The 16,566-nt window shown below is 44.0% G+C and overlaps 1 protein-coding gene across 2 annotated transcripts in view; it reads right to left on the reverse strand.

Moving 5' to 3' along the window:
- Window positions 1–854: 854 nt before the first annotated feature.
- bdh2 (3-hydroxybutyrate dehydrogenase, type 2) overlaps window positions 855–16,566 on the reverse strand; it is a 100,527-nt gene continuing 84,815 nt past the window's right edge. For both annotated transcript variants that reach the window (XM_073042312.1, XM_073042311.1), the window contains 3 exons: window positions 8,402–8,460; window positions 5,971–6,063; window positions 855–2,071 (listed from right to left, as the gene is read on the reverse strand). In XM_073042312.1, coding sequence (XP_072898413.1) covers window positions 2,018–2,071; window positions 5,971–6,063; window positions 8,402–8,460 — 206 coding nt within the window. In that variant the 3' untranslated portion in view covers window positions 855–2,017. The remainder of the gene's footprint in view (window positions 2,072–5,970; window positions 6,064–8,401; window positions 8,461–16,566) is intronic.

Raw genomic sequence — 16,566 nt, forward strand, 5'->3', positions numbered from 1 at the left:
GGGAGGTCAATGCCACCAGTCTGTAGTCATTGGAGCCACTGGGGCGCGGCATCTTTGGTACAGCGATGAGGCAGGACATCTTCCACAGCACAGGAACACTCTGGAGACTCAGGCTCAGGTTGAAGACATGGTGAAGTACTCCACATAGCTGGGACACATATCAAGAGCACAAGTGTTATGTACGTAAATGGGAACTTAAACACCAGCATGGGAAAACTAGGCTGGTTAGCCTGGTGCTGCAGGGTCAGAGTAAAATAATAACCAAGCCTCAACAACTGTAACAGTAAAAAGAAGCAGGCATTAATTTCTTTTCAAATTTCCGTCAGAGTTTGTGTTATTTATCTTACTGTGTTTTTTTGTGCTACTTTGGATCCAGAGTAAGAATTATTTTGTTCTCCTTTACACTTGTGTACTAGAAATAGCATTAAACAATCTTGAAACATCCACTTTGTCATTCATTGGAGAAAGAAATGCTGTTCACATGAACTCTCAGATAAATTCTCATGAACATTTAAAAAAAGACTTGTTTATTTCATTAGCACACCCTTTAAGATAATTGAGGCCTCTTGATGCATTAAGCAATGATTTGATCTGTATAAACAGTATTCAAGACTAGGTTTTTATTGTATCTTGATACATATAATAATAATAATAATAATAAATGAATGCCAAACTCAACCAGGCATTTATTTCATCATTCTCGTTACTGTCAAGTCACAGGACATGGTCACTTTGGTTTACTTATCTCCTTAAGCAAAATTCCCACTCACAATCTGCACATAGCCTTCTCTCCAAGAACAAACTAATCTGCACAATTTCTGATGGTTCATGCAGTATCGAGGACAGGAAACCACTTTATTTCAGTAATAACTTTTATTTACTGTATATCCTGCGGCATTCTCTTGGTGAGGCTGCAAATTGCATTGTAAGGAAATCGTAATTAAATTAAAGCTTCACAGGGGAGAAAGTGAGTTGGCAGAAGTGGTGGAGCCAATGATATAAAGGAGCAGAAGGCTTAAGCAAGTTGAAGAGATTCACAATGTGCTTTTGGAATGGAATAGTATTTCAGGTCACAGAGAGATGTCAGGCTTCCTGTGGAACACAACACTGACAACCATCACTGTCCACTTCCTCTCACAATTCAACACATCACTTGTGATATTTCCAGCCAGTTACTCGTGCTGCTCCTGAACAATGGGTGATGGGACGGGCTGTGAGAAAACGCTACGTGGTGTCAAACAGACGGACGGTTGAGACTGTGACGAAGCGGCCAAGGGAAGTACAGCCCTTAGGTAAGTCTCTGTGTCCACGCCATGGGCGGGTGCTCATTCTCATCTTGCTATCTGCTACTGCTGAAGGATGAATAGCTGAAGCATCCTGTCCCTGCGTGTTGAGTCAGTGACAACATCACTCACCCCAAACGCAGGCGAGAGCACTGACCAGAGACACACGGCAGCATGGGTGACGGAGGCAGAGGTTCTTACAACATTTAAAGAATGTCCAGCCAAGCACATGAATCATCAAGGCCCAGATCAGGTGCTGGAAAATGGAATCGGTACATATGAATACTTGATGTTTGGACATGATGGGCATGTTTCTGTGCTGGATGACTCTGTGAGCAGCAGTTCATTACAGAGATAGGGTCGGAGTGCCTGATAAGGCTAGAGACTTGGTGCAGGAGAAGGCTTCAGATTCCTGAGGCCCTGGGATCTAGGATGGAACGGACCTGTAAAAGTAGACTGGCTATAACTGGGCAGGTCTGGTACCAAGGAGAGTGCTGTGGGTCAAAGTTAAGGTGGATATATCCTTAGAAGGACATGCATATTAAACTGGAGACATGATCAGGACCAGGAGGAAAGGTGATTCAGTGTCAGGAGGGACACAATATACTGATTTACAATGTAGGAGAGGAGCTGCACATAGACAGGAGTCCCATACATAATTAGTTCTCAAATCATGTGGTCAATTAACGATGAATCAGATAATCTGTTATGTGCACCACTTTTACATTCACTAATCACAAGCTCCAGCCTCCATCGATGATAAATTCTTTTCCTGTCACATAGGCAGACTGCAAATACAAATAAACAATGTAAGCATTATGTAAACACCAGAACTGCAGACTCTGAGCATCTGCCCCTCCGTATCCATTCTCCATCCTCACCCTCCAGTGTGTTCACTCCTATACCCAGCTTCTAGCTCCATCATCTCCTAACTTCTTTGTATTTTCACCCTCTATCTGGCCCCACCCCACCAACTAACAGAACACGATAGAACATCAACCCCCAAACACCATTCCCTTGCACAATGGGAGAGGTTGTTTGGGGTTCGATGATGCTGTTCTGTTTTGTGCGAGGTGAGGATGGGTTTGATGTTTCTCTCTGAATGACTTTCATGATCTTTCTTTGTTTCATGGCTATCTGGAGAAGACAAATTTCAGAGTTGTATGTGGATACATGCATTGATAATAAATGAACCTTATGATATGAACTGACTCCATTTTCCTGTTCCATGCTGCTAATGTTTGTGTTATCTCAAAGCTCCTTCAATTCCGATTAGTGTATATGAGCAGACAGTCCATACACACAGCCCTTGGGAAGCAGGAGAGACAGATGGTCAGCTGAGCAATTGAAAGCAAATGTCTGATGTGATGAGAGTGGTATCCATAATGATCAATATTATTGTACAACTGTTAAATGAAGCCAAATGGGGACTGAAGGGAGACTAACATCCTTGCGAGAAGGGTTGCTTGTGCTGCACTAGGGGTTTTAAACTAGGGCTGCAGGGGGTTGGGAACCAAAGTGCCAGCACAAATAGTGGAATGGATATGGAGAAAGATATTGCTAAGCCTAAATACAAGGACTGGAACCAAAATGTTGAATGTGGTGGGAATTATGTTTTGAGTTGCATCTAAAGTGGATTCTAGTTAATCGGGACACATACATTTTGGTCCAATTTAGCGGCTGCCGCAATTTGCTGAAGTTTCATGGAAATAATATAAAACAAGACAAGCTGAGTAACAAATTATATATTTAAATGTCATACAGAACAAATTAGAACACTACCAACAGTACTATAAAACTGTGTATTAATCCCTAATATTTATCCAGTGTAAGCAACGGTGGGGTACAGCATTGTGGCATAAACCTGCTGTAATTGAAAGATGTGGGAAATGGAGAGGGTGGACGGGCAGGATTGATAATCAGGCTGCCACCCGCAGCACTGCCTGTTCATTTCTGGTTTTATAAGTGAAACAACATGATTAGGTGTCATTTAGAAAGATGAGTGTGTAGAGTAACTCTGAGCTCAGGTCATTATAAACAGGAGTGGCTAAATTGAAGCCTCAAGAACAGGTTTTGCTGGGCAAAAAATAACAAATTCAAATCTGCCCTGCAACTTTTATTTTAGCCAGGCATGGAACAGAAGACAGAGATGTCAGCTCTCAAGGTGACTGAACACAGAACATAGTAATTTACAGCATATTACAGGCCCTTCAGCCCACAGTGTTGTGCCGACCATGTAACCTACTCTAGAAACTGCCTAAAATTTCCCTAGCGCATAGCTCCATTACCTATCTAAGAGGCTCTTAAAAGACCCTATTGCATCCGCTTCCACTGCTGCCGGCAGTGCATTCCACGCACCCACCACTCTCTGTGTGAAAAACTTACCCTTGACATCCCCTCGGTACCTATTTCCAAGCATCTTAAAACTGTGCCCCCTCGTGTTAGCCATTTCAGCCCTGGGAAAAAGCCTCTGACTATCCACATGATCAATACCCCTCCTCATCTTATACACCTCTATCAGGTTACCTCTTCTCCTCCGTTGCTCCAAGGAGAAAAGGCCAAGTTCACTCATCCTATTCTCATAAGGCATACACCCCAATCCAGGCAATATCCTTGTAAATCTCCTCTGCACACTCTCTATTAGTATCCACATCCTTCCTGCAGTGACGTGACCAGAACTCAACACAGTACTCCAAGTGGGGTCTGACTAAGGTCTGACATAGCTGTAGCATTACCTCACGGCTCTTGAATTCAATCCCACAGTTGATTGATGCCTACACACCTTCTTAACAATACTGCCAATCTGCGCAGCAGCTTTGGGTGTCCTATCGACATGGACCCAAGATCTCTCAGATCCTTCACACTGCCAAAGGTCTTACCATTACTATTATATACTGTCTTCAAATTTGACCTACCAAACTGAACCACTTCACACTTATCTGTGTTGAAGTCAATCTGCCACTTCTCAGCCCAGTTCTGCATCCTATCCATGTCCCGCTGTAACCTCTGACGACTCTCCAGACTATCCACAACACCCCCAACCTTTGTGTCATCAGCAAACTTACTAACCCACCTTCTACTTCTTTGTCCAGGTCATTTATAAAAATCACCAAGACGAGGGGTCCTTCTGTGGGAAGCCGATTCTGGATCCACAAAGCAAGGTCTCCTCGGATCCCATGCCTCCTTACTTTCTGAAGGAGCCTTGCATATGGAACCTTATCAAATGCCTTACTGAAATCCATATACACTACATCCACTGCTCTACCTTCATCAATGTGTTTTGTTACATCCTCAAAGAATTCAATCAGGCTCATAAGGCATGACCTGCCCTTGACAAAGCTATGCTGACTATCCCTAATCAGATTGTGTCTCTCCAAATGCTCATAAATCCTGCCTATCAGGATCTTCTCCAACAACTTGCCCATCACTGAAGTGAGACTCACTGATCAAGAATTTTCTGAGTTATCTCCACTCCCTTTCTTGAAGGGTTATGGGGAGAAGGCAGAAGATGGGGGCTGAGAGGGAAATGGATCAGCCACGATGGGTCAAATGGCCTAATTCTGCTCCTATATCTTATGCTCTATGGTCTGCTCAGCCACAACCTCCTGTCCCAATTAAGCAAAGGGAACCACGGCAATTTTCTCAAATTTTTTTGTTCAAGAGTTGTCCTAAATAAGCAGTGCCCCAATTAACCAGAATCTACTGTATTTCAATGCAGAGTACAGAAAGTACAATGGATGAGCTTAGATTCAAGATTCAAGATTCAAAAACTTTGTCACTCTAACCGTACACCAGCTCTGCAGGGCAGAATGAGATAGCGTTTCCCAGGGGCAGTGCAATCATAACATAACAAATGCAACACTAAATAATTCATGAATAAATAAATCATGAATCAGCACATGAAATCATGACATTATGCCATTATTAAGACTTGGTTGCAGGAGTAGAAATGGCAGATCAACATTCCAGGGTTCCTTGGTTTTAGACATGATAGAGCAGGAGAGGGAAAATGTCACAGTAATGCACAGACAGGACAAGATGGAGAGCTCCTCTATTGAGGCTACATGAATGGAACTGAGGAATATGAAAGGCATGACCACATTAATGAGATTATATTGTAGACCATATGTTAGTCTGCAGAATTTGGAGGACCAAATTTGTCCACTCTGTCTATGCCTCTTATCATGTTATATAGATGCTACTTGCCCTGATGAGTCCCTCCATCTGTTTGTGTATGTTCTAAAGATAGATAGATAGATAGATAGATACTTTATTCATCCCCATGGGGAAATTCAACATTTTTTCCAATGTCCCATACACTTGTTGTAGCAAAAACTCATTACATACAATACTTAACTCAGTAATAATATGATATGCATCTAAATCACTAACTCAAAAAGCATTAATAATAGCTTTAAAAAAAGTTCTTAAGTCCTGGCAGTTGAATTGTAAAGCCTAATGGCATTGGGGAGTATTGACCTCTTCATCCTGTCTGAGGAGCATGATTCTATGTTAACATAAATATATTACATCAGTGTGTAGGAGTCCCCCTGAACTGAGTTGTGAGGGTATTTTTCAGGCTTTAGTCTGAGGGGAAACCTCCCTGGTGACTTTTTACCAGGTGTGATTTTCAGATCAGCATTATCACTGCCTGACACGTTCAGTGTTACGGTGGCCAGCTACTTACTTCATCCGATGCCAAGTACACACAGAGGTGGGCTACCTCCTCAGCAGTAGCCATCCTACCAATTCTCTGTCGCTGCAGGAAACTTTGCAAAGCCTGGAAGGACAGAAAGAATGATTTCCCCATTAATTCAATACAGTATGCATTCCATTAAAATTATTCACAGGGTCTACTGTTACAATGGTGTTGCTAAAGCAGCCAGATGAACCTACTCAGAATGGGAGTACATTCACCTGCAGGATTTAGGCATAAACAATAGACAATAGACGGTAGGTGCAGGAGTAGGCCATTCGGCCCTTCTAGCCAGCACCACCATTCACTGTGATCATGGCTGATCATACACAATCAGTACCCCGTTCCTGCCCTCTCTCCATATCCTTTGACCCTGCTATCTATTTAAGCTCTATCTAACTCTCTCTTGAATGCATCCAGAGACTTGGCCTCCACTGCCTTCTGGGGCAGAGCATTCCACATATCCACCACTCTCTGGGTGAAAAAGTTTTTCCGCATCTCTGTTCTAAATGGCCTACCCCTTATTCTTAAACTGTGGCCTCTAGTTCTGGACTCACCCATCAGCGGGAACATGCTTCCTGCCTCCAGTGTGTCCAATCCCTTAATAATCTTATATGTTTCAATCAGATCCCCTACATGTTTCAAAGCAGAACAGTGGGATTATTTTATCTATGTTCAACACGTAGCCACATTGGGCCAAAGGGGATCTACAAGGAAGCAGATTGAACAATTTTCAGAATTAATGTAGATACATACCAGGAGGAACTGCTGGACTCAGTGAAAGATCTGGGGCGTGGGACTAATCAGAGGGCTCTTTCAAAGTCACGGCACAAGCTCAGTGCAAAGGATGAAAATAAGTACAATAGAATTATATGAAAATGTTAACATAAATAGATAAAGATTGACAAACAACCAACATTTAAAAGATGAACTGTGCAAATTGAAAACAATACTGGAAACAGGAGTTGTAAAGAGTCTTTGAAAGTGAATCTGTAGATAGTCACTCACTCCCATGTCCAGTAAATTCAACTCTTTGGTTTATGTGTCCCTTAAAAGCACTGTCGTTGAGACCTTTCATTATTTTGTTGACTGATCAACAATTAGCTGGACTGGAATTTGTTCTGCCATTTTGATCAAGACACAAGGTAGGTGCCAATGTGCTAAACCATACTAAAATAACTGACTAAGAATTACTTGCTGGTGCCACAGTGCAGATCTTTAGTACCACAACTGGGATGTTATCTGTTCACCCAGCCTCCATCATATCCAGTCTCTCAGCAGGAGACAGATTTATGTTCTGGTGGGATCTTCGGAGGAACCAGGATGGATCATTCCACTCGGCACTTTTGACTGACTGAACATAGTTGTGAGTGTTACAGCCTCATCCACCTGCCTGTGGTTGAATTGTCCACCACCATTCACAACCAGATGAGGTGGGACATCAGAACTTTGATTTGATCACCTATCGGCGGTGGGAGTCACTTGGTTCCATTTGAGCTGGACATGGTTCACTCAGCTACATCCCTGAGTATCACTAGTGCTGCTCCTAGCCCACCCACGAGGTGACAGACTGAGGGGTGAACACTTCTGCCACTGATGGTTCATGGATGTCAGTTTTTGAACTGCCGGGTCTGTCTGAATTTCCTTCATTTGGTTTGATCGTAGAGTTACACAATGTGACGGGGGGGGGGGGGGGGGTGTCCTCCAATCACCTGTTGTGAATATACAGATGTTATGAGAAGCAGTGGCCATTCTCATCTCCAGTCATGCCAATAAAATACTTGCTGCACTATGTCCAGATGCTGTCAGTGATCAGTAGATCACTGACACTGTTATACCCTCTGAACACCACTGACACTGCCCTCCCCACGTTCAGCACTGGCAAACAATATGAGCCATTCTCACCGTCTGCTCTGGGGAAGCCAAGTAAACTGTACGGGAATGTAACCTCAGTTTGAGATCCTCTTCTGATATTTTCATACCTCCTTATTGTACAAGAGAGCCCAATTGAGTCTATGCTGGCTCTGACCGCCACCCCAGTTCCATTTGTCCACACCTCCCTGTAGTGTACTCTCTCCTACATGTACTAATTTCATGATCTGTTCCTTGATCAAGGGATAACATGGAGACCAGCTACATCCCCAATTTGTGTAGATACGTATCTGACCTGCCAGAGGTTGGATCTTGCTTTGTTCCTGCCAACAGGCAGAGTGCAGAATGTGCATATTGTATGGGCGAAGCCAACAAATCAACACACAGCAACATCAGCAAAGATTGTGTGTGCACCTGTGCCATAAATCCTCATTTTCCTTTGACTAAGTCACATCCACCATTAAATATCTCAATGAGCAGTGACTTTTGGTGGTAGTGTGGTTGAAGAGGGGTAGTAGGAGTCAAGCCTGTAGAGCTGGGATGTACATACCTGTTCAGGGTTTGGCTGGGCTTGAATTCTGCCTCTTAGAGATGGAGTGTCTACTGTACCTGATGGAAGGGAAGATAGAATACAGAATTACTCTCAAGACTCTCTTTTATTAGCTTCTAATGCTGAAAACACACATAATTTGCATGAATTACAGTATGTTTACAACAGAGAAAAGACCTAGTTACCCGTCTTCTTATCAATATTCCTTTTCCCTAGTGTGCTAATCCAGCCTCTCCTCAAACATCTGCAATTTGCTTTAACTGTTCTCTGTAGTTACAAGCTTCTATGTCAAGAATCAAAACTCAATACTGCCTGCAAATGCTGGAAATTTGATAGAAGACAAAGACAGGACATTGAGCTGAAACATTAGCATTCAGCGTGTCAAAAGCTGAGATGACATGTCCATCCAGTGAAGCCTGTAGTCACTCAGCAATCAGGAGTCCCTGACGACAGGGCAGAGTTTGTCATAAGAAACAGAGTGGGGGTTCCAGCATGTTCACATGTACAAGGTTATGACATTTCTGGGTGAAATAAGGTAGAAAACGCAGAAGTGTCAGCAGCTGCCACACCAATATGACTTTAAATGTAACTATAAATTATAATATACAGTATTTCAATAGTGTTAGTGTTCAGAGTACTTGAGAGATTCAAAATTTTTCCCATAAAGTTACACGCTCTGCCACATTTTCACTTTGCCACTTTGCAAGTGGGGTTTGATGTTCTACCTCCATAGTTCTACCTGTGTGTCTACGTTCTGACACATCTAGAAGGCTGATCCCTTACCCTGGATCAGCAGACCTTCGATGACCAAGAAGAATGCAGCAGAATGATCTGTTGACATATCAGAAACTTGCAGCTTATGGAAATGCACCTTCCTCTGCTTCTGGAGAACTGTGAACTCCTCATGTGGATTATCCCTTTGATAATTGGAAACATCTGTCCTGTTCACCACCATAACCCTGGTGTTTGGAGAATGCACTGAAGTGAGTAACTTAGGAACAAAGTGCAGTGGCTTGGGACCAGTGAAATGTTCAAGAGTGTTGTCAACCTCCAGCTGGATGAGACACCTGTGATTTCTGGAAACGTGTTGTTCACTTTTATGGAATACTCCACCAATGCACGTATATTCCCTGTGTGTCCCCGTGGTCAGCTGGTGTAATGGCTTAAAATGAACCTCAACTGGAGTCGTAGAACATTTAACTGGCGATTCAGCCCCCAATGCTGTGCTGAGCCAGCTAAATAGCAAATCAAAAACACCGAAACACAAATCCCTCCTACCTACACCATTTCCATATCCCTCCATCCACCTTATAGTAATGTGCCTAGCCAAACGTTTCTTAAAAGCCTCTAACGTCTTCCCCTCTACCATCATACCAAGCAGCACATTCTAGCACATGACTCGCTGAGTAAAAACTTAACCCTCACATCCCTTTTGAACTGTTCACATACAATGCACGTCCTCTGGTATCAGACATTTCAGCCCTGGGAAACAGATACTCTCTGTCCTCTAGATGTGGAAGTCCCAGTATTTCTATGCCTCTCGTAATCCAGTAATCTGTATCAGATCTCCCCTGAGCCTCCAGTGCTCCAGAGAAAACAACCTGAGTTTATCCAGCCTCTTGTGGTACATGCCCTCTAAACCAGGAAACATCCTGATAAATTTCTTTAGCACCCTCTCCAAAGCCTCAACATCCTTCCGACAATGGGGTGACCAGAACTGTATGCAATACTCCAGATTGGCCTAACCAGAGTTTTATAAAGTTGAAACATAACCTGCTGACTTTTGAACTCAATCCCTGGACTAATGAAAGCGAACATTCCATAAGTACTTGGATCCCAAGATCTCTCTGCTTGCATTTGCCCTACCAAGGTGCAACACCTCACATTTATCTGAGTTAAACTCCATCCATACCTGCAACTGGTCTACATCATGCTGTATTCACTGCCAGTCTTCTACACTATCCACAATTCCACCAATCTTGGGATCATCTGCAAACTTACTAACCCACACATTTACATTTTCATCCAGCTCATTTATATACATTACATACAGCAGAAGTTCCAGCACTGATCCCTGTGGAACTCCACTAATTACAGATCTCCAGCTTGATTAAGTCCCTTCAACCACTACCCTCTGTCTTCTACACACAAGCCAATTTGCCGCACACCACCATGCATCTTAATCTTCTGGATCCTAGACTTCCTGACTGGGAGACCTCAGTCAGTCCGGATTGGAGGCAGCATCTCCAACACCATCACACTGAGCACGAGGGACCCCCAGGGTTGTGTGCTCAGTCCACTGCTGTTCACTCTGCTGACCCACGACTGAGCTGCAACACACAGCTCGAACCATATCATCAAGTTCACCGATGACACGACCGTGGTGGATCTCATCAGCAAGAACGACGAGTCAGCTTACAGAGAGGAGGTGCTGCGGCTAACAGACTGGTGCAGAGCCAACAACCTGTCTCTGAATGTGAACAAAAGAGATGGTTGTTGACTTCAGGGGGACACGGAGCCACCACTCCCTGCTGAACATTGACGGCTCCTCGGTAGAGATTGTTAAGAGCACCAAATTTCTTGGTGTTCACCTGGCGGAGAATCTCACCTGGTCCCTCAACACCAGCTCCATAGCAAAGAAAGCCCAGCAGCCTCTCTACTTTCTGCGAAGGCTGAGGAAAGTTCATCTCCCACCCCCCATCCTCATCACATTCTACAGGGGTTGTATTGAGAGCATCCTGAGCAGCTGCATCACTGCCTGGTTCGGAAATTGCATCATCTCGGATTGCAAAACCCTGCAGCGGATAGTGAGGTCAGCTGAGAAGATCATCGGGGTCTCTCTTCCCGCCATTACTGACATTTACACTACACGCTGCACTCGCAAGGCAAACAGCATTATGAAGGACCCCACGCACCCCTCATACAAACTCTCCTCCCTCCTGCCACCTGGGAAAAGGCACCGAAGCATTCGGGCTCCCACAACCAGACTATGTAACAGTTTCTTCCCCCAAGCCATCAGACTCCTCAATACCCAGAAACTGGACTGAAACCAACTTCCTGCCCTCCACTGTGCCTATTGTCTTGTTTATTATTCATTGTAATGCCTGCACTGTTTTGTGCACTTTATGCAGTCCTGGGTAGGTCTGTAGTCTAGTGTAGTTTATTTTTTTTCTGTGTTGTTTTCACGTAGTGCAGTGTAGTTTTTGTACTGTTTCATGTAGAACCGTGGTCCTGAAAAACTTTGTCTCGTTTTTACTGTGTACTGTACCAGCAATTATGGTTGAAATGACAATAAAAAGTGACTTGACTTGATTAGCCTTCCTCGAGGGAGTTTGTCAAAACGCTGTACTAAAGTCAATGTAGACAACATCCACTACCCTACCCTTATTAATCTCTCTCATCACCTTGTCAAAAAACTCAATCAACCTCATAAGGCATGACTTGCCATGCACAACGCCATGCTGGCTCTCCCTAATTAGGCCATGGGTTTCCAAATGCTCATACATCCCATCCCTAAGAATTTTCTCCAGCAATTTCCCTACAGCTGACGTGAGGCTCACCAGTCTGCTGTTCCCAGGATTTTCCTTTGTTCCCTTCTTAAATAGGGGTACAACATTAGCCACTCACTAGACTTCTGGGACCTCGCCTGTGGCTAGGGAGGACACAAAGATACTGGTCAAGACCCCAGCAATCTCATCTCTCGCCTCCTTCAATAACCTGAAGTAAATCTCATCAGGCCCTGAGGACTTATCCACCTTGATACTGCTTAGGAACTTCCTCCTTCTTGACTTCTAAACACCCTAACGTGTTTACACACACAGTACTAATCTCCCAGTCCTCCACATCCTTCTCCTTAGTAAATACTGAAGCAAAGTACTCATTAAGTACCTTACTCACATTCTCTGCATCTAAGCAAATGTTACCCTCTTTATCCTTGAGTGGTCCCACCCTCTCCCTAGTTATCCTTTTATTCTTAATGAATGTATAGAATGTCTAGGGATTCACCTTCATCCTACAGCCAAGGACTTTACTCGGCTCATGCTGGCTTTTCTAATTCCCTTCTTCGGTTCTTTTCTGGTTTGTTTATACTCAACTGCTTTGTCGGATCCCAACTTCCAAAAGCTTTACAAACTATTCCTTTTTCTTCTTGACTAGATATGTAGCCAAGATGTGGAGTTGAGATTGCAAAGGGAGTTGGAAAGGACAATTGTAATGGGGGACTTCAATATGCAAGGGGATTGGGAGAATCAGCTTAGTGTTGAATCGCAAGAAAGGGAATTTGTTGAATGCCTACGAGATGGCTTTGTAGAGCAGTTTGTGTTTGAGCCTACTCGGGGAAAGGCTATCGTAGATTGGGTGTTGTGTAATAACCCAGATCTTATTAGGGAGCATAATGTAAAGGAACCCAGAGGAGGCAGTGGTCATAATATGATTGAATTCATACTGCAACTTGAGAGGGAGAAGCATAAATCACATGTATCAGTATTGCAATGGAATAAAGGGAATTACAGAGGCTTGAGAGAGGAGCTTGCCCATGTGGATTGGAAGCAACCGTGGTTGAAAAGGGAAGTTAATAACTGCATAAAAGCCAAGGAAAGGGTCTATTAGATAGCGAAAGTGGAAGTTGAATGATTGGAAAGCTTTTAAAATCCAACAAAAGACAAATAAAAAAGGAATAAGGGAAAAAATAAAATATGAGGGCAAACTAGCCAATAATATAAAGTAGGATACTAAAAGTGTTTTCAGTTATGTAAAGGAAAAGGGAGGTGAGAGTTGATATTGGACCATTGGAAAATGATGCTGGTGAGGTAGTAATGGGAGACATTGAAATGACAGATGAACTTAATGGGTACTTTGTATCAGTCTTCACTGTGGAAGACACTAGCAGTGTGCCACAGGTCCATGAGTGTCAGGGAGCAGGAGTGAATGCCATTGCTATCACAAAGAAAAAAGTGCTAGGCAAACTTAAAGGTCTTAAGGTTGGTAATTCATCTGGACCAGGCAGACTACATCTCAGAGTCCCGAGAAAGGTTGCTAAAGAGATACCGGAAGTATTGGACATAATCTTTCACAAATCATTTGATTCTGTCATGGCCCAGGAGAACTGGAAGATTGCAAATGTCACTCCACTCTTTAAGAGGGGAGGTAGGCAAAAGAAAAGAAATTATATCTTAACCTTAGTGGTTGGGGAAAGTGTTGGAGTCTATTATTAAGTATGAGATTTCTAGATACTTGAAGACTAATGGTAAAATAAGTCAAAGTCAGCATGGTTTCTATAAAGGGAAATCTTGCCCAACAAATCTGTTAGAGTTCTTCGAGGAAGTAACAAACAGGGTGGACAAAGGAGAGGCAGTGGATTTTCAGAAGGCATTTGATGAAGTGCCACATATAAAATCCTATGGTATTACAGGAAACCTACTGGCATAGATAGTGGAATGGCTGACATGAAGGAGGTAGCAAGTGGGAATAAAGGGAGCCTTATCTGGTTGGCTGCCAGTGGCTAGTGATGTTCCTCAGAAATCAGTATTGGGACCACTTTTCACATTGTTTGTCAATGATTCGGATAATGGAATTGATAGCTTTGTTGTAAATTTGTGGATGATAGGAAGATAGGTGAAGGGGTAGGTGGTGCAGAGGAAGCAATGTGATTGCAGCAGTACTTAAGACAAAATGGAAGAATGGGCATAAAAATGGCAGGTGAAATACAGTGTTGGGAAATGTACGATAATGCATTTTGGTAAAAGGAACAATGGTGCAGACTATTATCTAAATGGGGAGAAGGTTCAAACATCAGAGGTGCAGAGGGACTTAGAAGTCCTCGTGCAAGACTCCCAGAGGGTTAATTTACAGGTTGAGTCTGTGGTAAAGAAGGTAAATGCAGTACTGGCATTTATTTCAAGGGGAATAGAATATGAAAGCAATGAGATAATGCTGAGCCTTTAAAGACACTAGTCAGGCCAGACTTGGAGTACTGTCAACAGTTTTGGGCCCCATATGTCAGAAAGGATGTGTTGTCATTGGAGAGAGTCCAGAGGAGGTTCACGAGAATGATTCTAGGAAAGAATGGGGTTAGCATATGAGGAGCATTTGGCAGCTGGGCCTGTACTCACTGGAATCTAGAAGAATGTGTGTGGGGGGGGGGGGGGGAATCTCATTCAAACTAACCGAATGTTGAAAGGACTAAGTAGGGTGGGCGTGGAGAGGATGTTTCCTTTGGTGGGGGGGGGGGGGGGGTATCCAGAACAAGAGGGCACAGTCTCAAAATTGAAGGGTAGCCTTTTAGAGCAGAGGTAAGGTGGAATATTTTTAGTTAGAGAGTAGTGAATCTGTGGAATGCTCTGCCACAGACTGCGGAGGAGGCCAAGTCCATGTGTATATTTAAGGCGGAAGTACAAACTTTTCATTTGTAGATCGTTTTGTGATTGATCAGGACATCAAAGGATATGGTGAGAAGGCAGGTGTATGAGGTTGAATGGGATCCAAGAACAGCCATGATGGAATGGCAGAGCAGACTCAATGGGCTGAATGGCCTAATTCTACTCTTATGTCTTATGGTCTTGATCGAGGCACAACTGTGCAAGTGTGTGGATGTCAGCAAGTTATACCAGCGGGAAGTATTTAAAAAGACAACGTTAAAGAGCGGGCATCCAAGTAGAGGGAGTCAGAGTAGGAGAGCTTCAGCAGTAACAGGTCGAGGCGAGGTGAGTTACTTGTGTAGAATAGAACAGGAAGCCAATGTTCTGTAGCGGGTGTCAGATGTGGGAAGTCCGGGAGACTCCCAGCCTCCCGGAAGGCCACATCTGTGCCAGGTGCGTTGAGCTGCAGTTCCTTAGGAACTGTGTTAGGGGAACCGGAGATGCAGCTCGATAACCGTCGTCTGGTCAGGGAAAGTGAGGAGGTGACAGAGAGGAGCTACAGGCAAGTAGTCACTCCAGAGCCTCGGGGGACAGATAAGTGGGTAACAGTCAGGAGAGGGAAAGGCAAGAGTCAGATACTAGAAAGTACTCCTGTGGCTGTCCCCCTTAACAACAAGTACTCATGTTTGAGTACAGTACTGTTGGGGGAGGCAATAGTGGCCACGCCTCTGGCACAGAGTCTGTCCCTGTGGCTCTGAAGGGTAGGGAAAGGAAGAGGATGGCAGCAGTGATAGGGGACTCTATAGTTAGGGGGTCAAACAGGAGATTCTGTGGATGTAGGAAAGAAACACCAATGGTAGTTTGCCTCCCACGTGCCAGGGTCCAGGATGTTTCTGATCGCGTCCATGATATCCTGAAGTGGAGGGTGAACAGCCAGAGGTCGTGGTACATATTAGTACCAACAACATAGGCAGGAAAAGGGAGGAGGTCCTGAAAACAGACTACAGGGAGTTAGGAAAGAAGCTGAGAAGCAGGACCTCAAAGGTAGTGATCTTGGGATTACTGCCTGTGCCACATGACAGTGAGTATAGGAATAGAGTGAGGTGGAGGATAAATGTGTGGCTGAGGGATTGGAGCAGGGGGCAGGAATTCAGATTTCATTGGGACCTCTTTTGGTGTAAGTGTGACCTGTACAAAAAGGATGTGTTGCACTTGAATTGGAAAGGGAGCAATATCCTGGCAAGGAGATTTGCTAAGGCTATTGGGGAGAGTTTAAACTAGAATTACTGGGGGGGGGGAGTTGGGAACCAAACTGAAGAGACCGAGGAATGGGCGGTTAGCTCACAAATAGAGAAAGCTTGTAGGCAGTGTGAGAGGAAGCATAGGCAGGTGATAGAGAAGGAATGAGCTTAGACCGATGGTTTGAGATGTGTCCATTTTGATGCAAGAAGCATCATAAACAAAGCGGATGAGCTTAGAGCATGGATCAGTACTTGGAGCTAGGATGTTGTGGCCATTACTGAGACTTCGATGGCTGAGGGGCAGGAATGGCTACTTTTATCTGAACAAAGCAACCAAGGTTACTTAGAGTGCAAACACGAGGAAATCTGCAGATGCTGGAAATTCAAGCAACACACACAAAATGCTGGTGGAACGCAGCAGGCCAGGCAGCATCTATAGGAAGAAGTACAGTCAATGTTTTGGGCCGAGACCCTTCGTCAGGACTAACTGAAAGAAGAGATAGTAAGAGATTTGAAAGCGGGAAGGGGAGGGGGAAATCCGAAATGATAGGAGAAGACAGGAGGAGGA

The sequence above is a fragment of the Hemitrygon akajei genome, chromosome 4, assembly GCF_048418815.1.
Source record: "Hemitrygon akajei chromosome 4, sHemAka1.3, whole genome shotgun sequence".
NCBI lineage: Eukaryota > Metazoa > Chordata > Chondrichthyes > Myliobatiformes > Dasyatidae > Hemitrygon > Hemitrygon akajei.